Raw genomic sequence first — 22,940 nt, 5'->3', positions numbered from 1 at the left:
TGAGAATGTGTGAGAGGGATAATCACACAAATTTCTGGTTTAAAATTAGAGTGAAAATGGGAAGAAGAGGGATTTGGTGGTTGGAATGAACGGTGAGAAAAAGAGAGAAGATCAGACAAATTTCAACAAGATAGAGGGATTTGGTGGAGGGAGAGAAGAGGGATAGAAGCTTGGTTGGGAAAGAGAGAAATTTTCGAGCGAAAGACTGAATGGCAGTTTGGACAGGATGTTTTATCGAGTAAAATATTCATTTGATCTTTGTATAGTAAACATCCAAACATGATTGCCGGGTGATTGCTCCTGTAGCTCAAAGTCATATAATTTTCCATTTGCCTAATCCAATATAGACATTTTTATCTAAAATGAGGTAAATTTAACATTTTACTGACATTTGAATAATCCAATACTAGTGCTATAGGACATAGTTTGAGAGTAATTAATTACTATACACTGTATACTTGTTTTTATTTTTGTTAAAAAATATATAGTATAAAGCTGCCAAGCAAAATTTTTTATAGCTAAAATGGTGGTGGAATGGACTTTAAGGGAAGAAACGAGAGTACCCTTTTTTCAAGGAAGCTTTCAGATTCACCAAACTTCCCAACGAATATGGAGCCAAAAGACTTCGCTGCGATTTGGATAGTGAATTGAGATGAGATAAAAATTAAAAGTTGAATATAAAAAATATTGTTAAAATCTTATTTTTTTAATATTATTATTGTTTTGAGATTTGAAAAAGTTGAATTGTTTATTATATTTTATGTGAAAATTAGAAAAAGTTGTAATGATGAGATGAGATGAGATGAAACATTTCTTGTATCCAAACAGGACAGAATGCCAACCTCTCATTAACCTTTATTTTTATTATTGCACAGATAGCTAATTGGGATTTTGAGAGATTGTAAAATTTTTAAGAGCATATTTGAGTAATGAGGTGAGATGAAAATTCTGTGATTAATAGTTAAATGATTTGTTAATCATAATGAAATTGTTTGAGTTAAAATATTTTATTAGATTTGAAAAAAGAGTGAAAAAAATTGAATAAAAATATATTAAAGTTAAATTAATGTTGGTCGAATTTAATTTTTTATTATAGTTTTTTTTTTAAATTTGAAAAACTTGTATTATTTTTGTGTTTTGTTTGGAAGTTTGGAAAAATTGTAATAATTAGGTAATAGTTAGATGAAAATGTTGAAAATTAAAGTTGAAAAATATTTTTTATTTGAATGATGTTTGAAAAAAATAATTGATAAAGACAAGATCATCTTTGATCAAACACACACACACACACACACACACATATTTTGATAAGAACAAAATACTTTTATTCATCAATTCAAACATTACAAAGATGAATCAGCCCAAATAGCTTGGGATATACAATCTGGAATTGAACTCCACCAAAGAGATACATCATCACGATGCCATGCATATTTAGCCAAAGCAGGAGCTACATTTGCTGCACAACCTCTATATTGAATAGACTAATTATAGTGACTATTGAGTAGAGTTTTGATTTCTTGAACAAGGTTGCTCCATAGAGTTGTTGAACACCCATCCTTAGTTAGTTCTTCTACAACAATGAGTGCATCAATTTCAATTTGTAACTCAGTTAGGCCTAAGGGAATACACAATTGCAACCCTCTCAAAATAGTAAGTAGCTTAATCTCTATCGGATCAGTAAGTGCATTTTCTGGTTTACTAGCAGCAAAAATCACTTGGCCTTTATCATCTCTTAAGACCACAGCAATACCAGATCTACTCTGATCACTAAATGTTGCTCCATCTACATTAAGCTTTAAAACACCTATTGGAGGTAGCTGCCAACAACATGTATACTTTTGCTTTTGCTTTTGTGCCTCTGCCACTGCTTGATGTTCCTGATATAAAGACAAAGCATGCTTTATGACTTGATCTGGTGACAAGATATTCTCATAATACATCTTTTGATTACGCCTATACCATAGTCCCTATGCCATCAGAAATAGCTTCTCTAACTCCCCTTCAGTTTTCCTATTCATAACAATATGAGCTAAGTGTAAGAAGTCCAACCTGTGACTTGAGTCTTTGAGAGAAGGGAAAAACTGGATCCAACTGTCTATAATTTGAGGGCAGTAAATCAATGCATGGTTTAAGTCCTCTTCTTCTTTTTGACACCAATATGGTAGCTTGCATCCTCAAGAACCTTTCGAGCCTTAAGATTTTTAAGTATAGGAAGAATATTTTTGCAAACCCTCCATGCAAAAACTCTTACTTGATGAGGTATATGGAGTTTTCATAAATTCTTCCATAACAATTTCTATTCTGCAACATTTGAACTCTCAGCCATCTATTGTCTATTTTGTTCTACAGAGAGGAAAAAATCATAAGCACTTTTAGCACTATACTTCCCACTTTATCATGCTCCCAAACAAGTGTATCTAGTATATTTGCAAAGGGTAATTTGATACTAAGCACCTCATTTGCCTCTCTTAGTGGTAACAAACTCCTCACCTTCTCAATATCCCAACATTTGATATCATCCTGCATTAGAGAAGCCACTGTATTATTTGAATCCGTAGCATTAGCAACTACTGCAGGAAAAGGAATCAACTTGTGATTTGGAAGCTAGAAATAAGTCCAAATGTTAATAGACATGCCATTCCCTACACGCCACCTACAACCATTGAGTAAATTGTTTTTAGCTTTCCAAATTCCTCTCCAAACATGGGAAGGGGCACCACCTAATTTAGAATCTTTAAAACTAGATATTGGGAAATATCTAGCCTTAAAAATCTTATGAAGTAGAGAGGTTTCATAATTCATAATCCTCCAACCTTACTTTGCAAACAGGGCCATATTGAAAATCTGCAAGTTCTTAAAACCCATACCACCATTTTGCTTTGTTTCACATATTTTCTTCCAACTCAGCCAACACATCTTCTTTTCTTCTTCTTTTTGTCCCCACCAAAAATTAGCCATCAACCCTCCAACTTTGAACACAAGGACTTTGGGAGTAAAACAACTCATAGTATAGGTGGGTATTGAGAGAGTTACTGCTTTCAACAAAACTTCTTTCCTTTTTTGAGATAGTAATTTCTCTTTCCATCCTTGTAACTTTGACCAAAATCTATACTTTAAAAATGAGAATTGTTGATATTTTCCTCTTCCAACCATTGGTGGCAAACCCAAGTACTTGTCAAACTACTAGAACTGTTGGACTCCCCAAAACTGCATTATTTCTTCCTGTTGAGATGGATGGACATTGTTGCTAAACACCATTGAAGTCTTTTCTCGATTTATTCTCTGGCCAGATACTTTCTCATAGATGTCCAGCTTGTGTTGAAGAGTTAAGCAGGTTTGCAAACAAGCTCTACATAAAAGAACACTATCATTTGCAAACAACAAATGATTTAGCTTAGGAGCCCCTCTACAAACTCGAATACCCTCTAGAAGAAAGAGATAAGGGGAAATGGGATCCCCTTGTCTCAAACCACAAGATGGAAAAACAGGTCCCTTTGACTCTCCATTCACAAGAATTGAAAAGAAATTGATTGAACACAAAACATCACCAACTGCATCCATTTTGAACTAAATCCCATCTGTTTCATCACTTCCTCAAGAAATCTCCACTCTATCCTATCATAAGCTTTGCTCATATCTAATTTCAAAGACATAAAGCCATCCTTTCCACTTCTCTTCCTTCTTAGAAAATGAACCAATTCATAAGCAACAAACACATTGTCAGTTATTAATCTGCCAGGAGCAAAAGCTGTTTGTGAAGGTGAGATAATGACAGGTAAGATTCTCTTGAGTCTATTTGTTAGAATCTTTGAAATCAGCTTATAGATAACATTACAAATTCTTATTGGCCTATAATCAGACACTAACTCAGGCTTTTTTTTTTTTGGTATCAAGGTCACAAAAGTGTGGTTAATGTCAGTTGGAAATTGACCACTATTAAGAGCATGAAGTACTGCATCAATGACATCTTTACCAACCACAGATTAGAATTTTTGATAAAAGATTGGAGCCATACCATCTGGTCTAGGTTGTTGGGTGCATCTCGTTTAAAGCCAGCTTCACTTCTTCTTCTGTAAAGATCATATCCAATTGTTCTACCATATCAGTTGTTACTCTGCCAGCTAGTCCTTGCAAAAAATCCATGCTGCCAAGATCATCTGCAGCTTTAAAGAAAGTATTAAAATATTCAAGTATTGATGCATCTCTTCCTTTATCAACTTGCCATCTTCCGTTGGAATCCTGCACCCCTTTAATTCAGTTCTTCTTCTTTCTCCATGTTGCCTTGTTATGGAAAAACCTTGAATTTTTATCTCCCTCAGCTAGCCACAAAGCCTTAGATCTCTGCCTACATATTATTTCACTTCGTACTAACCATTTTTGAACCTCATTTCTAGTTTCTTTTAGCTTCTGCTTGTTATGAGGTAAAGGGTCAGCATGATGTTCAATCTGAAGTTGTTCCTTAGCCTTACTTAAATTCCTCTACACATGTCCAAAGCTTTTTTTATTCCATACAGAAAGCTTCTCACCACAATGTTGTATTTTCCTCTTCACAGTTGTCAACTCTTTCCTTCCTTGAATTCCCCTCCAAGCTTCTTGAACAACCTGTTTGCAGTCAGTAGCATCAGCCCACATTGCTTTGAATCTAAACAACTTCTTCCTTGGAGCCTTCTTAACCCCTTCAGAAAGCTTCAATATTATAGGCATATGATCAGAATAAGAAATAATTCCATGATTTAAATAACCCATTGGGTAACAAGAATGCCACTTTAAGTTTGATAAAAATCTGTCCAGCCTTTCACTAATGCACTGTCCCATGTCTCTTCTGTTACACCAAGTGAAAGGATTGCCATTAAACCCTATATCATGTAATTGACATTCTTCAATAACATCTCTAAAAGCCTTCAGTCATCTGTCAGGTCTTGCTTTGCCCCCATTCTTTTCATTATTACTAAGAATTTCATTGAAATCTCCCAAAAGTACCTACTGATAAACCATCCTTTAGCAGTAGGTACTTTTAGAGATCTTAGTAAAGTCCACGACTCATGTCTCTTACTCGCATCTGGTTGACCATAAAGGCCAGTTATCCACCAAGGTTCCAATTCCTCACCTTCCTCAGTAACTTTAGCATGTATATGAAACTTAGAAAAATTCTGGATTTCCACATTGAATTGCTTCTTCCAGTATAGGGCAATACCTCCACTCTTTCCTTCATAACTAACTGCTAAACAACTATGAAACCCCAACTTATACTTCAACCTCTTCATTACTCTTGCATGTAATCTTGTTTCTTGAAGAAACAAGATCTCAGGAACTTCTTTTCTAACTAAGTCTAAAAGGGCCTGAATTCCCAGTGGGTTCCCAAGCCCATGGGAATTCCAACTTATGAAACTCATTGATCTCAGTAGGGTTGTTGCACAGCCACTGCCGATCCCAAAGTATTGTTACCCTTCCTATCATTCTCTCCCTTCTTAAGACAACAAGCTCTATCATTAAGTATAAATGTGAATTTACCTCTCTTATTTTCAGAAGAAGTTGGATTTGTTGGACCTGTAATTAGCTCCTCCACTGCTTTTCTCTATTTAGAAGACCTCTCTAATGGTACAGAAGAAGAAGAGGAAGTCAACCTTGCATTTTTCTTCCATGTACTACTGCCTTGCTTCTGCAAAGAAAGTTGATGGGTTTCTTTCTTTACTCCATCTTGGACTTGAAAGATTGAAACCGCAGGATCATCTTGCATTATAGCAGGCCCATTGTGCAAATCTGAAACATCATCTGGCCCATCAGTAGGTCCATTTGGTACTTTAGTAACTGAATTTTCATGCACTTCCAGATTGCCTCCTAAATGTAAGTTATCCTCAGTAGCCGTTACAACATGATTGAAGGCACTCATACTATAACAGTCAGTAACAACTTCCCCATTTAAAATGTCTTTATCAGCTACAAAACTGTTGGTAGAATCCGAGATTCCCCCATCAATAGGCCTTGATGATGGGAAACCGTTGCTGATCCTCCTCCTAGCACCACCATGCTTCGATCCTTCCCCGTTGGCCACCATGTTCTGGTCCCATCTCTACCTCTGTCCTCTTAGTCCGCTGACTGGAACTATCCTTATTATACTCCCACCTCCTCCTAGTATTAGGTTCTGCACGTAACCATGCTCCAAATTGTGGTGATGAATTCTTCTCTAACTGACAGCTTGCATTCTCATGAATAATTCTCCCACAAGTAAAGCAAAACCGAGGGAGCTTTTCATACTGCAAAGGACTCCAAATTTTTACTCCATGCATCGTAATAGTCCTACCTCTAGCAAGATGTTTTTTCAAATCTAACAGAATTTTGACTCTCAGACTACTACCCCATCCTACATCATCTTCATCAACCTCCACCTCCTCAACCATTCCTATTGTACTACCCAACTTCTCTCCACATTCTTTGTTCATCCCCAACAAAGGTAGATTATGAAATTGCACCCAAAAGGAAGCCAAATCAAACTTCATATCCTGTACTGGTATGAAGCCATCGAAAGGATTGATGAAAAATAACTGACCATAAAAAAACCAAGGCCTACCACCTTCTACTCTCTGTTTATCAGCATGATTAGCAAAAACCATGACGAATATATTTCGGCCAACCTCCCTCAAAACTACAGGTTTACTGAAGTGCCAAATCATTGACATAATGGACTCCACAACATTCTTTCCCAACTGTCTATCACTCTAAATTTTACCTATCAAACTGCAATCACCCTTTCTTTGCACCTCTGAAAATGTAGCATCTTCAAACACAATAACATCATCTTCTTCCTCACTCAAGTGTAGATTACCCCACATTTTATGTAAATTTTCCATCGTACTCGACCAAAGACAACAAACGCCAGTGTTAAGTGTTAACAGACATAAAAAATGGAGAAACTTCTCTAATTTTCATTGAGTACGTTGAGTGATATTTATACACAAGAAAAGAATAAAGAAATGTTGGTTTGTTACAGATAACTTGAGAGAAAGAATAATCAATTTCTCTACAGTACTTATTCAAAAATATTTCAGATTCTGTTGTAATGCATGGTTGATGGCAGAGCTCTGTTTTCATGCTTGCAGTGATACGCCCGTGATGCCTGCCTATTGTTTGTGCAAATGCTCAATTGAGTCACTGATCTTGCTATGCCCCCTCGAGTCCAATGGGGTATCGACCACATTGAGACTCGACCTCAAACGATGAAAACAATCTGCAATGATGGGTTTGGTGAGTAAATCAGCTATCTGGTCTTGTGAATTGCCAAAATGAAACTTGCAATATTTTTGCAACAACTTTGTCCCTAACAAAGTGAAAATCTATGTCCATATGTTTGGTTTTTGAGTGATAGACAGGATTTACTTATAGATATATGGCCCCAATGTTATCGCACCACAGAGTAGGAGCTTTAGGAAGGAAGATACCCAATTCCCGAAGGAATGTTTGCAACCAAATGAGGTCTACTGCCGAGGATGCGAGGGACTTGTATTTGGCCTCAGTTGAGGAGCGAGCCACAGTGCTTTGCTTCTTTGAACTCCATGAAATTAAGTGATTTCCCAAGTATACGCTTGAAAACACTCCAATGTGAATTTTTTGGTGAATGCATGAATTGACACACCTTGTTGACTGAAAAGGAGATGTCAGGTCTGGTTAGAGATAAATATTGGAGACCCTTGACAATGCTGCGATTGAGAGTGGCATCTTCAAAATCTGGTGAATCAAACTTGGAAAGCTTGAGATTGGCAGCCATAGGGGAAGATATGGGCTTAGCAAGAAGCGTGTTGCTTCGGGCGAGGAGCCACTTGATGTACTTCTGTTGAGACAAGAGTAAGCCATTCACTGTTCTGTCTACTTCTACGCCAAGAAAAAAAAGAGTTTACCAAGATTCTTTACTAGAAAATCCCGACCCAAGGCTGCAATTATTCGATCAATAGCAAACTGATGTGAATATGTGATGACTATGCCATCCACATAGACTAGAAAATAAATGTGCACATCAGATTGATTTAAAATGAAAAGAGAATGATCAACTTTGGAAGAATTAAAACCAAGATCAAGTAACCAAGAGCTAAGTTGAGCAAATCATGCTCTTGGAGCCTGCTTCAGGCCTTAGATAACTTTGTGTCAGTTGCAGATATAATTTGGATGAGCTTTTATCAACAAAGCCTTGAGGCTGCTACATATAGACATTGTCAGTTAATGATCCATGCAAAAAGGTATTCTGAATGTCAAGTTGCCTTAAAGGCCAGACACGAGTCACAGCAATGGAGAGTATCAAACGGATCATGGAAGGCTTCACCACTTGACTAAAAGTCTTAGTGTAATCCAAGTCGTGTAGTTTATGGTAGCCTTTTGCTACCGGATGTGCTTTTCTCCTTTCGAATGAGCCATTAGCGTTGGTTTTTGTACGGTAGACCCATCGACATTCGAGAATGTTAGCCATGGGAGGAGGAGGAACTAAGCTCCAGGTCAGGTTCTGTTGAAGAGCTCGATATTCTTGATTCATGGCATCCCATCATTCTGGATATTTAGAAGTTGCAAAAAAACTCGAAGGTTCATCAGGAACAATTAAAGAAGTAGTAAAACAATGCGGAGAGGAGTACGAGATGGTGCCATTCGTGAAGACTCGAGGCCTAGAAGAGTTGGTTTGGGCTCGTGTGATGATTGGCGATCGAGGTGGTACAAGAGAGTAGAGAGGAGGTGGTGGTGGTGGTGGGGATGAAGATGAGGCAGTAAGATTAAGTGAGTTGACCGTGGTGGATGGAAATGTGTTTATTGCAGAAGATAGGCTTGGGCGAGAGGTTGAAGACGATGAAGGATTAGGAGCTAGACTAGAAGAAGATGTAGTTGGCCAGGTCCAAGAATAGATGATGAGAGTAACAGTAAGGACATAGTTTGTGGATTTGAAGAATTTGATGGATTGAGCCGAGACTTATATAGTGGAAAAGAAGACTCATTGAAGATGACGTCCCTTGAAACATAAAGTTGATTTTTCTGTAAATCAAGACATTTGTATCCCTTGTGAGATGAGCTGTAGCAAAAAAATAATAGGAAACAGATCTAAAATTTAATTTGTTTGAAAGGTACGGTCTAAGATTAGGCCAGCACTCACATCCAAATATTTTAAAAAAATTATAATCTGGTTCACAATGATGAACAAGAAAATGAGGTGATTTATTTTTAATAGCTGGAGAAGGGAGAAGATTAATTAAGTAAACGACGGTTTCCAAGGCATCAGCCCGGTACGAAAAAGGTAAAGAAGAATGGGCTAAAAGGGCTAGTCCCGTTTTGACTATATGTCGATGTTTGCGTTCAACAAGCCCCGTTTTGTTGATGAGTGCGATGGCACGAAAAACGATATATAATACCAAATTTTTGACAAATTGGAGTAAGGGATTTGAACTCCCCACCACCATCAGTTTGAAGTGTTAAAAGTTTGGTATTAAATAATTGTTCAAGATAAGGTAGAAAGGTAGAAAAAATTTGAGCAACACCAGATTTTAATTTGAGTGGAAAGAACCATGTATAACGTGTAAATTGATCTACAAAAGAAAGATAATACTTAAAACCAAGTCTAGAAATGTGGGGAGCTGGCCCCAAACATCAGCACATAATAATTCAAGAGCCTTGGTATAAAGTAGTCCGATTACTACAAAATGGTAATTGATAAGCTTTTGCAACTGGACACTCATTACAAAAAAAAGAAGTAGAAGGACTAGAGACAGTGGGTAGACAATATTGACGTAGAACGTTGGAAACAAGACTCAAAGAAAGGTGTCCAAGTCTTCTATGCCATTGGGCCGTGTTTGTCCTTTCACCAAGATGTGTAGAGGGGCTTGAATTTGGAGGAGAAATTGAGGGAAAAACATAGAGTCCATTATGCATGGGCCCTGTGAGGAGCACTTTTCCCGTCTGTTTGTCCTTCACAGAAAAGTGAGATGAGTGAAATTCAAAATAACAAGAATTATCTATGCAAAAACGCATATTAGACACAAGATTTTTTGTTATGGCAAGAACATGCAATAAATTTCTAAGATAGAAGGAGGAGGTGTTAGATGAGAAATAAGAGTCACTGAAATTCTGGATAGGTAAGCCCGAGCCATCTCCAACACAGATTGAGTCACTACCATTATATTTTTCTGAAGAAATATTCAAGTTACTGAGTTCATTTGTGATATGGTGCATGGCGCTAGAATCAGAATACCACGAGGCTTCAGATAAAGAGCTAGGAGCAGTATAATGAGCAGGGAAGGATTTTGGAGCTTCAAACTGATATGAGTGATCAAATCTGTAACGACATTGCACTGCAACATGTCCATATTTGCTGCAAACTTGACATGTAGGGCATTGGGTGTTATATTGCTATGATGAATTTGCTTGAGAAAAAGAGCGGCCTCCTCGATTGCTGCTAAAAGAGCGTCCCCGTCCACGTCCCTGTCTGCCTCCAAGAAAATTTCCACAGCCATGCTGATCCTTATTTTCAGATATACTGAAATTCACAGAGGGCTCAAGAGAGGAGATAAAACTCCTAGTTTGGTGAGAAAATCGACTTTCATGAATAAGAAGCAATTGATATAATTCATGAGAGGAAAGAGAATCAACTCGTGTAGTTACAGAAGTGGTAAAAGTTTCATATGAGGGACCCAATCTATTGAGAAGGTAAGTGACAACTTCCTTGTCAGGAAGAATGTTGCCAGTAGTAGTCAAGGACTCCACAAGGGAACGTACCTTCCCAAAATAACCTGAGACTGTTTGGTCACCTTTGGAGAGGTTGGTGAGTTGAAATCTGATCTGAAACTCTTTGGCTTGAGAGTGGGATGCAAACATAGACGCTAGAGAGGTCTAGAGGGAATGAGAAGTCGTCAAGGAGAGTACATGAGCAAGTATAGATTTGGAAAGGGAAGAGAAGATGACACTTAGAATTAACTGGTCTATACGCTGCCATGATGAAAAGGCTGGGTTGATTGTAGGTGTGGGACTGGTAGGTTCTGGAAGAAATTTAGAAGGAGGAGGAAGTGAGCCATCGACATGAGCATAGAGCTCTTGTCCGTGTAGATAGGCTGAGATCTGCACCTTCCAGAGAAGGTAATTGTCATTTGTTAACTTGGTTGTAACTAGGGGTGTAACCGGTCTGATCCGGTTTTGGACAAAATTTAAGACCGAACCGGTATGTACTGATTTTGTATTTTTCAAAACCGATTACGCATCGGTTACCCTCCTAAACTGGTACTTCCGATTTTACCGGTTTCCGGTCTGTTCCGGTCTGGTTTTTAGATTTTTTTAAAATGTAAATTTCACAATTTGTCATTAAAAATTTGTTTATAAAAAAAAAACTTTTAGTATTAATTATAAGTATTAGTATTAGTTATAATCTTTTAGTAAAAACTTTTAGTATTAATTATAAGTATAACTATAATCTATAGTCTATATTAGACTATTAGTATTATTTATAAATTTATATATTAGTATTAACATTTAAGTAATAATTTATAAATTATAATATGAAATTATTTCATATATATGTATATATATGAAATTATAAATTAACATTTAATGTATAAATTTATAATTATACATTATATATAAAACTTATTTATATTAATATTTAATATATATTTAAAATATTTTGTATAAAACTTATATATAAAAATATTATTTTTTATTTTTTTAATCAATCGGTCCGGTCCAAAAAATTTCAAAACTGGAACCGGACCGGAATCGGCCGGTTTTTACATTTTAAAAATCGGTTTCGGACCAGACCGGTCTGGTCCAGATCGATTTTTCGGTTTTCCAGTTTGAGTTTACACCCCTAGTTGTAACAATATGAGAGAAGGAATAAAGGGTAGAGGAAGCATATGAGACAACCATGGATTCAGAGTGACGTTAGTCATTCATTGCTTTGATACCATGTTAACAGAAATAAGAAATGGAGAAACTTCTCTAATTTTCATAGAGTACATTGAGTGGTATTTATACACAAGAAAAGAATAAAGAAATGTTGGTTTGTTATAGATAACTTGAGAGAAAGGATAACCAATTTCTCTACAATACTTATTCTAGAATATTTCAGATTCTGTTGTAATGCGTGGCTGATGGCAGAGCTCTGTTTTTATGCTTGCAGTGATACGCCTGTGATGCCTGCCTATTGTTTGTGCAAATGCTCAGTTGAGTCACTGAGCTTGATATTAAGACACTAAGACTCACCACCACCTCTATTCTCTTCAAGCGAAGCTAGAGAGAAAACTAGAGAGTTGACTTATATATATATATACACATATATGTATATATATAGCCTAAATGCAGTAAATTCACCCTTAAAAGAACATGTGGAAAATTAGGTAAATCTAGGCACTCCCTCTTGATTTATATTCCCAGCATTTGACTTACTGTTTAACCATGAATAAGCGTCCTCCACATCGCACCACTGTCCATGTACCACCGTGTACCCTTCCGTCTGTACATGTAGTTAGCATCCAGAGTGGACAAAAGAAATGCATCAACAATATGCTGCTAAGCATTAAACATTGGATTCATCAGAAGCCAACACATCTTCAAAATTTGAAGAAATGTAGATAAAATCATCTACATTTGCTTCATCAAAATGCAAAAGTTTGAAGTTTGAGTTATAGTGATTTTAAGTACATATTTCAGATTCTGTTGTAATGTGTGGCTGATGGCAGAGCTCTGTTTTCATGCTTGCAGTGATACGCCCGTGATGTCTGCCTATTGTTTGTGCAAATACTCAATTGAGTCACTGAGCTTGATATTAAGACACTAAGACTCACCACCACCTCTATTCTCTTCAAGCAAAGCTAGAGAGAAAACTAGAGAGTTGACTTTATATACACACACACATATGTATATATATAGCCTAAATGCAGTAAATTCACCCTCAAAAGAACATGTGGAAAACTAGGTAAATCTAGGCACTCCCTCTTGATTTAGATTCCCAGCATTTGACTGTTTAACCATGAATAACCGTCCTCCACATCGCACCACTGTCCATGTACCATTGTGTACCCTTCCGTCTGTACATGTAGTTAGCATCCAGAGTGGACGAAAGAAATGCATCAACAATATGCTGCTAAGCATTAAACATTGAATTCATCAGAAGCCAATGCATCTTCAAAATTTGAATAAATGTAGATAAAATCATCTACATTTGCTTCATCAAAATGCAAAAGTTTGAAGTTTGAGCTATAGTGATTTTAAGTACATATTTTAGATTCTGTTGTAATGCGTGGCTAATGGCAGAGCTCTATTTTCATGCTTGCAGTGATATACCCGTGATGCCTGCCTATTGTTTGTGCAAATGCTCAATTGAGTCACTGAGCTTGATATTAAGACACTAAGACTCACCACCACCTCTATTCTATTCAAGCAAAGCTAGAGAGAAAACTAGAGAGTTGACTTTATATATATATATATACACACACACACACACACATATGTATATATATAGCCTAAATGCCGTAAATTCACCCTCAAAAGAACATGTGGAAAACTAGGTAAATCTAGGCACTCCCTCTTGATTTATATTCCCAGTATTTGACTTACTGTTTAACCATGAATAAGCGTCCTCCATATCGCACCACTGTCCATGTACCATCGTGTACCCTTCTATCTGTACATGTAGTTAGCATCCAGAGTGGACGAAAGAAATGCATCAACAATATGCTGCTAAACATTAAACATTAGATTCATCAGAAGCCAACGCATCTTCAAAATTTGAAGAAATGTAGATAAAATCATCTACATTTGCTTCATCAAAATACAAAAGTTTGAAGTTTGAGCTATAGTGATTTTAAATACATATTTCAGATTCTGTTGTAATGCGTGGCTGATGGCAGAGCTCTATTTTCATGCTTGCAGTGATACACCCGTGATGCCTGCCTATTGTTTGTGCAAATGCTCAATTGAGTCACTGAGCTTGATATTAAGACACTAAGACTCACCACCACCTCTATTCTCTTCAAGCAAAGCTAGAGAGAAAACTAGAGAGTTGACTTTATATATATATACATACACACACATATATGTATATATATATAGCCTAAATGCAGTAAATTCACCCTCAAAAGAACATGTGAAAAACTAGGTAAATCTAGGCACTCCCTCTTGATTTATATTCCCAACATTTGACTTACTGTTTAACCATGAATAAGCGTCCTCCACATCGCACCACCGTCCATGTACGATCGTGTACCCTTCCATCTGTACATGCAGTTAGCATCCAGAGTGGACGAAAGAAATGCATCAACAGTATGCTGCTAAGCATTAAGCATTGGATTCATCAAAAGCCAATGCATCTTCAAAATTTGAAGAAATATAGATAAAATCATCTACATTTGCTTCATCAAAATTTGAAATTTGAAATTTGAGCTATAGTGATTTTAAGTACATATTCAAATTTGAAAATGTACTGTGCATCATCAAAAATAATATTTTATTATAGAAATTAAGGCCAACTTCTTTCTTGCGTATAATAGTTTGTTCTTTAAACAATAATCCAATTAAATTCGTATAAAGTTAATACTATAGAGTTGTAGCTACAATAATTTTTATTTGTTATAATAATATAATATTATTAGATAAAAAATCTTGTGCTCCCATCTAATTTCAGGCCAATAAAAAAAGTTGCCAATGCTATCTGGGATGCCTTTTGTTTAATTTTTGATTATTAATCGTTGGGCTTTCTTTAGATAGTGTAATTACAAAATATGAAAAAAAAAATTAAAAAATTATTATTAAAAAAATAATATTATATTATTATTTTGATGAATCTAATGAGTAATCCAATGTGGGGTTATGGATATGAAGGTTTTGGAATTATGGAAAATATGTATTTTTCATCAAATTTTGAAGATAACTTTGATAAAGCCAATGCCAAGCGTCCTCCAATGGCTTTGAAGATGACTTTGACTAATCTAATAGCAATTGACATTGATTTCATCAAAGTCATATTCAAAATCTGATAAAAAGTACATGTTTTTCATAATTCTAAAATCTCTCTATCTATAACCTCACATTGTATTAGTAAAAATAATAATATAATATTATTTTTTTTAATCATAATATTTTTAATTTTTTTATATTTTACAATTACATTAACTATATGTTAATTTATAATAATATTTCTTCTTTCACATATTTCAAAACTGAACATAAAAATGAAAATGAAAGGGCATTCGAGGAAAGTGAAAATCATGGGAAATGAAAACTGAAATTAGGGTAATTTTTATAATAAAATATGACTTTTGAAGATGAATAATATATCTTTAAATTTAAAGATATATTTATAAAGATATATTTAAAATTATTGTAGCTCATAATTCAAATTTTTATTTTTTAAAAAAATTAATATAAAATATTTTATTTATATTTTTTTAAATTTTGAAGATGCATTGACTTCTCAATATCAATGCTTCAAAGTAATGAGTATTGTTTCTTTTATATATATATATATATATAAATGAACAACGTTAAACTTTTACTGTGCGATTCTTTTCAGTTAATTATTGCCTCTTATATTAGATATAGTGTACACTTTATAAAAAAAAGTGAATCCCATGATAACGACAAAAGTTGCCTCAATAATGTGCAAATTAATGACAAAACCCACAAACAATTTGACCTTCGTAACAATGCAGGTCAACCAAGTGATTGCTGAAATATCGTTGCTGAAATATTGAAAAAAAAGGGTGAAGTGAGATGATTTTAAATAAATTAAATAAAATATTAATTTTTAATATTATTATTATTTTAAAATTTAAAAAATTTATTATATTTTAAATAAAAATTTAAAAAATTTAAAATAATAAAATAACAGAAGATGAAACAAATTAAAAATGTACGAATATCTAAACTTTTGGCATTATCTATTACCTCTTCATTGTCTTTGGGTTTTGAGATAGAGAGAGAGATGGCTGCTGCGGACGAAGGGAGAATCCTCTTGGAAGATGATGCTCTTCAGCAGGTTCTAACCCATGATCTCCCCATCTCCTTTTATTCTGTTTATGCATCTCATAATTCTACTATTTGATCTCTTTAACCTCTTCTCCAAGCTTTATTTAGCGTGAGTGAGTGCGTTTGTTTCTTCCTTTCTTTTATCGTCTGAGCTCCACCATCTTGACCTCCATCGGCCGTAAATCTCCAATTTGTGGCCTTGGATTTTTGCCTCTTCTTAAAAATCAAGGCTCTGTTGGGGGGTATCCCAGATTAGAAGACATGGCTCTACAAATTTTCCAAGCAACACAGATTCCTTTTTACTTTCTCGGGCAAATGGTACTTCTCGTTGAAAATATTAGTATTTCTCTGGATGTTCACCAATTATTGTATGAACCCGTAGAACTCGCAAAAGAAAACAGTAAGACAAAAAAAAAAAAAAAGTCGCTAAGATATGACTGACACGTGGCTAAAAGCTTGAGATGATCATTTGATTACTCAATTCATCTCAATTTATCATTATAATTTTTTTAAATTTTGATATAAAATATAATAAATAATTTAATTTTTTCAAATTTTAAAATAATAATAATATTAAAAAATAATATTAAAAAATAATATTCTAATAATATTTTATCATCTCAATTCAATTTAACTCAATTCAATTCAACATCCAAACGCAACCTAAGACCCTCCATCATTCTTTTCATTGATTGGATTGGAACTATTTTTGACCGTTTGGTGTTGACCGTAGAACCAAAAAAATGGACGATATTTATTGTGGTTTTCTACAAAAAATCTACTCAACCTCCTACTATTCACACAACCTCCACACTCCACATTATTTTTAATTTTTATTATTTTTTTCTTTTATTAAATATTTATTATATGAATAATGAATAAAAAATTTGAAATAATTTAAAAAGAATAAACTCAAAAAAAAATTTAAAAAAATATTAAAAATTTAAAAAATTTAAAAAAATGTGGAGTGTGGAGTGTGGTGGAGGTTGTGTAGCAAAGCTCGGTTTTCTAATTTGCATATACTATTTTAAAATAATAATTTTGGTTTAAATATATATATTTATTTTAAGGAAAGTGCTAGTATTTTTATTTTTTATTTTTTACTTAATAATTAATACTGTATTCTTTTAATAATATTGTGATTTAAAAAAAAACATTTAAAAGCGTTTGAAAAAATACAAATAAAACGCACTATTGGGAGCTCCAGTGCTATAGAGCCACCATTATTTAATTTTATTATTTTACATTGAATTCAACACAATTTCACAACCACACACTTAGGGCAGGTTTGGGACCTCAAACCAAACACAAAATTCTCATCTCATCTCATCTCATCATTACACTTTTTTCAAATCTCCATACAAAATATAATAAACAATTCAACTTTTTTAAATTCCAATACACATTTTTCAAATCCCAAAACAATAATAATATTAAAATTTAATATTTTAAACTTCAAAACAAAACACAAAATTCTCATCTCACCCCCCAAATCTACCCTTAGGACTCGTCTTGGTAATGAATTGATATGAGAGTACTATGAGTGAAATGATTTGTGAATAATGATAAAATAGTTTGAATTATGAGTTGTTTAGATTAAGAGTTGATCTCAACTCATCTCATCTAATCATTACAACTTTTCTAAACTTTTAAATAAAATATAATAAACAATTCAACGTTTTCAAATTTTAAAATAAAAACAATATTAAAAAAATTATATTATAACAATATTTTATTCAACTTTTAACTTTTTCTCATCTCAACTTAACTCACTATCCAAATTTTCCTAATATGTTTTATTGAGTTTTGAGAAAAAGAGAGATAAATTTGAATAAAAATATTATAAAGTTAAAAGATTATTAGAATATTTTTTTAAATATTATTGTTGTTTTGAAATTTGAAAAAACTTATATCGTTTTTTGTGTTTTGTTCAGAAATTTAAAAAAGTTATAATGATTAGATAACGATTAGATAACAAAGTTAAATATTTAAAATTGAAAAGTGTTTGTAATTGACTGATATTTGTGAAGGAAATTTTGAGACGAGATCATCTCACTTCCCAAACAAGTCCTTATTCCATCAAGAAAATATTTTAGCAACAAAAAGATCTCACAAAAGTAAATCTACAAGCTGATATAGCTTGGTGTGATACGTTAAATTGTAATTAAAACTACTTTTATTGTAAAGCAGATCTAACATATCATACAAAATCATGTTAATTTAATGGTTTATTTTTATAGAATCTCTCTATAGTTGTAATATTTCTCATTCAATTAATTCTTTCCTTAACTTCGTTGAATCTAATTTTAAATTAACGCAAAAATTACATAAAATTGATAGAATTTAAGAGTGGTTCAACTCGAATTATCAAAGAAGAGATTTTCTAGCATGGGACAACAGGTGATTTAACTAAAATTTATATTTTTTTTCATAAATAATTTACAAAAGTACCTCCTCCGATTAGTTCTTCCAAAGATTTATCAAAGTGATTCTTTACCAAGTGTAATGTTACATATACTTATGTATATTTGGGTTATGCATATTTCATTAAAAAAAAAAAAAAAAAAAGACTTCTCGAAGTGATATGCGGAATCTACCTTGAATGCACACATTTTTTTTTAGGTTTTATAGCATATATACTACTTATTATCGATTTATTATTTAATAATTTCTAAACTATTTCTCTTTCCAATCTTGTTAATGCATACGAGAAATTATTGATCTACATAGATTTTACAAAAGTGAACTTATAAACTAACGTCCATTGATGTGCGATGCATATAGAATTTAATAGTTTTTTTTTTTTCACTCATCTCGTCTTTCATTTTTTTACCCCCATTTCTCTCATCTCTTTGGCTCTTCCCATTTTTGACTTAAAATAAATAAGAAAAAGCTAGCAGAGTAAAATTAATTAGGCAACGGTCTCTGGTTCATTTTTTACCTAAAAGGAAAAAGGAAAACTCAATGGCAAACCCCATTTTTAGTCGTTATGATGTCAAACTAAGCAATTATTAACCGACATCAGTTGAACTACAAAGCTGAAAATTTTTAGAGAAGCCAAAATTAATTAGCAAAACGATTATTTTTAAGCTCAATCTCTGTACTAGTGCTCTTGCTCCGGGTAGAGGGTGTTCTAGGAGCTGTAATCAGTTTAATTTTTATGAACTTTGAAACTACATTAAAGGGTTGGTCCCAAGCATGAGTTGACCAATGTACATATATTTTTTTTATTTAAGAAAACTTGCATTAAAATTAAAATTGAAAATACAAGAGTAAGGGGGAGATTCCCAACAACAAAAACTCATTCCATAATAAACAAGGAAAAAAAAAAAAACATACAAAACTGGGTAGGAGATCCTTTACCTACATTTTCTCCCCTATGATGATTGATATTATTTGATATCTCTTCAGAATGATGAGGTCACTGGAGATGGCTCAGTTGACATTAAAGGGAGGCCTGTCCTGAAGAATAGTACTGGAAAGTGGAAAGCATGCCCCTTCATTCTAGGTAACGATTCTTCTCTATCCATTTTTGTGCTGTTATTATTTACCATTTAACAGTTGTAAAACACGGTACAGGTAGTGGAGGTTGTGAACGTTTGGCCTTCTATGGGATTTCCTCTAATCTTGTTACCTATCTTAAAAGCAAACTACATGAAGGAAATGTCTCTGCTGCTAGAAATGTTACCACTTGGCAAGGCACTTGTTATTTTATACCCCTTATTGGAGGCGTCTTAGCTGATGCTTACTGGGGAAGATATTGGACAATGGCAGTTTTCTTCACTTTTTACCTTATTGTAAGCAGATGCTTAAGTTACCATTAACTGTATACATTTTCTATGCAGAGAATTATTTCAATTTTAGGCACTTGATCAGCACACTGCCTCTTCAACATCCTACATGTTTCGAATCAGAAGAGCTATAGCCTTATGCTCTTGTTTTCCTTTTCATATAGTTAGTTAATCGACTATATGGCTCTCATTGCGTCATTTGGACTACAACATTCATTCTATATGATTTGGAGGGAATTCTACTATATGGCTGGATATGTAGTTTTGTTGAGCTGTATTAGATTAGGTCAATGCATGTTAGAAAGGTTAAGGAAATTTCAATGAAGTAAACACTGATTGTAAAAAAAGCTCTTAGGATGCCATTGCTGTCTGTCTGTCACAGTTGTTTCTTCTTTATAGTCGCCATTGGTTGCCTCTATTTACATTTGGTTTGAATAGGTAACTCTAAGCTCTTGGTTCATTGTTTTTTGTTCAGGGTTTGTGTACATTGACTCTCTGTGCATCAATTCCTGCATTACGGCCTGCTGAATGTGTGGGTACAGTATGTCCTTCAGCTACTACAGCTCAGTATGCAATATTCTTTATTGGACTCTACTTAGTTGCGCTTGGGACCGGTGGGATCAAACCATGTATTTGGCCTCTTGGGGCAGATCAGTTTGATGATACTGATCCTAGGGAAAGAGGAAAAAAGGGATCCTTCTTCAACTGGTTTTACTTCTTCAATAACATTGGTGCTTTTCTATCAAGTAGTCTAGTGGTTTTGGTTCAAGAAGATATAGGGTGGGGTCTTGGATATGCCATTCCTACATTGGTTATGGCTATTGGCATTGTAATCTTTGTTGCAGGCACGCCCTTCTATAGATTACACAGACCAGGGGGAAGTCCTTTTACAAGAATTTCCCAGGTCTTGGTTGCATCATTTCATAAGCGAAATTCGGTGGTCCCAGAGGACAGTAGTCTCCTTTATGAAACACAAGACTTGAGATCCACCAGTAAAGGAATTCGTAAGCTGGACCACAGCAATGAGCTCAAGTACTCTTTTTCCTAATTATAGTGAGCTCAAGCAATATGGTTATCATCGATCATCATAAAACTTGTTCATTTGGACAGGAATAATAACCCCCACATTTATAAGGCACTGTTCCTGCTATTAGTATTTGGAATGCTATTGTGAATGACTATTACATTCCAGACAAGAATGTAATGAATGACTTCTGCTAGATTCAGTTTACTTCAACATAAACATGATAGCTATTTTCAATTTTGCAAAAAAGAAAAAAAGGATGGGTATGATTTTTGCAGAAGAGATATGCTAGGAGTATATTATGTATTTATTTTGTCCTGTATTGCAGCATCCAATCTATTGTTCCTCTTAGAGAGCTATGAATTGTATGTTATTATTTCCTGAACTAAAAGCTGAACGACTTGCATGGAAGTTAATATCTTGGTTTTTTGGACCTCCTAAACTGCAAAACAATTTCTGCTTTGTTAAAGCTTTCACTCCATCTTTTTTGTAGGTGCCTTGATAAGGCTGCTGTGGTCTCAGATTCTGTCTTCAAAAGTGGAGATTTCTCCAATCGTTGGAGGCTTTGCACTGTGACACAGGTGGAGGAATTGAAGATTTTGATTCGTATGTTTCCAATCTGGGCGTCCGGAATTATCTTTTCTGCAGTCTATGCGCAAATGTCTTCATTATTTGTGGAACAAGGGAAGATGATGGATAGAACAGTAGGTTCTTTCACCATTCCTGCAGCCACTCTCTCTAGTTTTAACCTCATCAGTGTTATTATTTGGGTCCCAATCTATGATAAGATAATTGTTCCAATTGCAAGGAAATTTACGAGGAAGGAAAAGGGATTCTCAGAGTTGCAAAGAATGGGAATTGGCCTTTTTGTGTCAGTCCTTTGCATGTTGGTAGCTGCTTTGGTAGAGGTTATGCGATTGCAGCTTGCTAAAGAGCTTGGTTTAATTGATGAAGATGTTGCAGTACCAATTAGCATATTCTGGCAAATTCCCCAATACTTCATGTTGGGTGCTGCAGAGGTATTTACATTCATTGGACAGCATGAGTTCTTCTATGAACAAGCACCAGATGCCATGCGTAGTTTATGCAGTGCATTGTCACTTCTGACAAACTCATTGGGGAATTACTTGAGCTCTTTGATTTTGACTATTGTAACTTACATCACAACCAAAGGTGGGAATGTTGGATGGATACCAGATAACTTGAATGAGGGCCATCTTGATTATTTCTTCTTGCTTTTGGCTGGTCTCAGCTTCTTGAATATGTTGTTGTATATTGTTTTTGCGAGAAAGTACAAAGAAAAGAAGGCTTCTTAAGGTTTCTTCAAGAAGCTACAGCTTTATGAAAACTCTTAACAAAAGAAGCGCTTGAAGGGTTGCAGAAGGAACATCTTGAATATGTTGGTGTATAAGAATCAAGTTGTTTCATGAGGTCCTTGGTTCAAGTCTTATTGACACCTCCATTGTTGTTTCAATTACAAGCTAGGGGTGTAAACATATCGTTTGCTTTGGTATCACACAAGTCATAAAACTCCATTGGGTACTGAGAATAGTATTATCAGAATATCTCACTATTATTTATTATTTTATTATTATTTTTCACATACTTTTCATTACTATTTAATATTCTATCATTACTTTTTCATTACTAATCACATAATAGCTGAAAATACTTCACTACTCAAACGCAATTTAAAATACCAATATCTTTTTACACTAGCTGATGTGGAGGCTTCCTTGTCTAGGGTGTGTTTGGTACTGTCTCAATAAGCAGGCTTACAAATAGAGTTTCTCAGATGCTAAATTTGCTACAAATTTTATAACATAAGTGTTACAAACTCATTGGCAGTTCATATGATTATTGATAGATCTTCAATATAATAAATATTTGATTTGACTTGACTTAACTTTTGATTAACTTTGATTGGTAGCAAATCTATCTGTGAAACTTATATAGCAAGTCTTTTAGTACTTCTAGCACTACTCAATGATAATTATGGGTTACTTAGATTGGCATGGATAGATGTAAGAGAAGGACGTTGCTCCCTGGAAGCAACCCTTAAGTTTCTATGGATGCCATGCAACTGATCTAATAAAGCCACGACATGAAGGCGTTGCTCGCTGTCGAACTTAGCATATCTCAAG

The 22,940-nt window shown here is 34.4% G+C and overlaps 2 protein-coding genes across 3 annotated transcripts; one reads left to right on the top strand and one right to left on the bottom strand.

Moving 5' to 3' along the window:
* Window positions 1-12,313: 12,313 nt before the first annotated feature.
* LOC118344289 lies at window positions 12,314-15,999 on the bottom strand. The gene is made up of 5 exons (XM_035684733.1): window positions 15,901-15,999; window positions 14,163-14,229; window positions 13,573-13,639; window positions 12,977-13,099; window positions 12,314-12,469 (listed from the first exon to the last, which is right to left on the bottom strand). The coding sequence occupies exons 2-5, from the start codon at window positions 14,227-14,229 to the stop codon at window positions 12,406-12,408; spliced, it is 321 nt and encodes a 106-aa protein (XP_035540626.1). The 5' UTR covers window positions 15,901-15,999; the 3' UTR covers window positions 12,314-12,405.
* LOC108988519 (protein NRT1/ PTR FAMILY 8.3-like) lies at window positions 15,898-22,331 on the top strand. Of its 2 annotated transcripts, XM_035684732.1 has the most exons (6): window positions 15,909-15,991; window positions 19,393-19,489; window positions 19,561-19,778; window positions 20,248-20,804; window positions 21,290-21,500; window positions 21,605-21,840. In XM_035684732.1, exons 1-6 carry the CDS (start codon window positions 15,938-15,940, stop codon window positions 21,725-21,727), a joined length of 1,260 nt encoding a protein of 419 aa, XP_035540625.1. In that variant the 5' UTR covers window positions 15,909-15,937; the 3' UTR covers window positions 21,728-21,840. The 2 variants fall into 2 exon arrangements, with proteins under 2 accessions (XP_018817345.1, XP_035540625.1); XM_018961800.2 differs by having other exon boundaries at window positions 15,898-15,991; window positions 21,290-22,331.
* The last annotated feature ends 609 nt before the right edge of the window (window positions 22,332-22,940 follow it).

The sequence above is a fragment of the Juglans regia genome, chromosome 13 (genome assembly GCF_001411555.2).
Source record: "Juglans regia cultivar Chandler chromosome 13, Walnut 2.0, whole genome shotgun sequence".
NCBI lineage: Eukaryota > Viridiplantae > Streptophyta > Magnoliopsida > Fagales > Juglandaceae > Juglans > Juglans regia.
The sequence above is the reverse complement of the archived record's forward strand: the minus strand, read 5'-3'. Positions and strand labels throughout refer to the sequence as shown.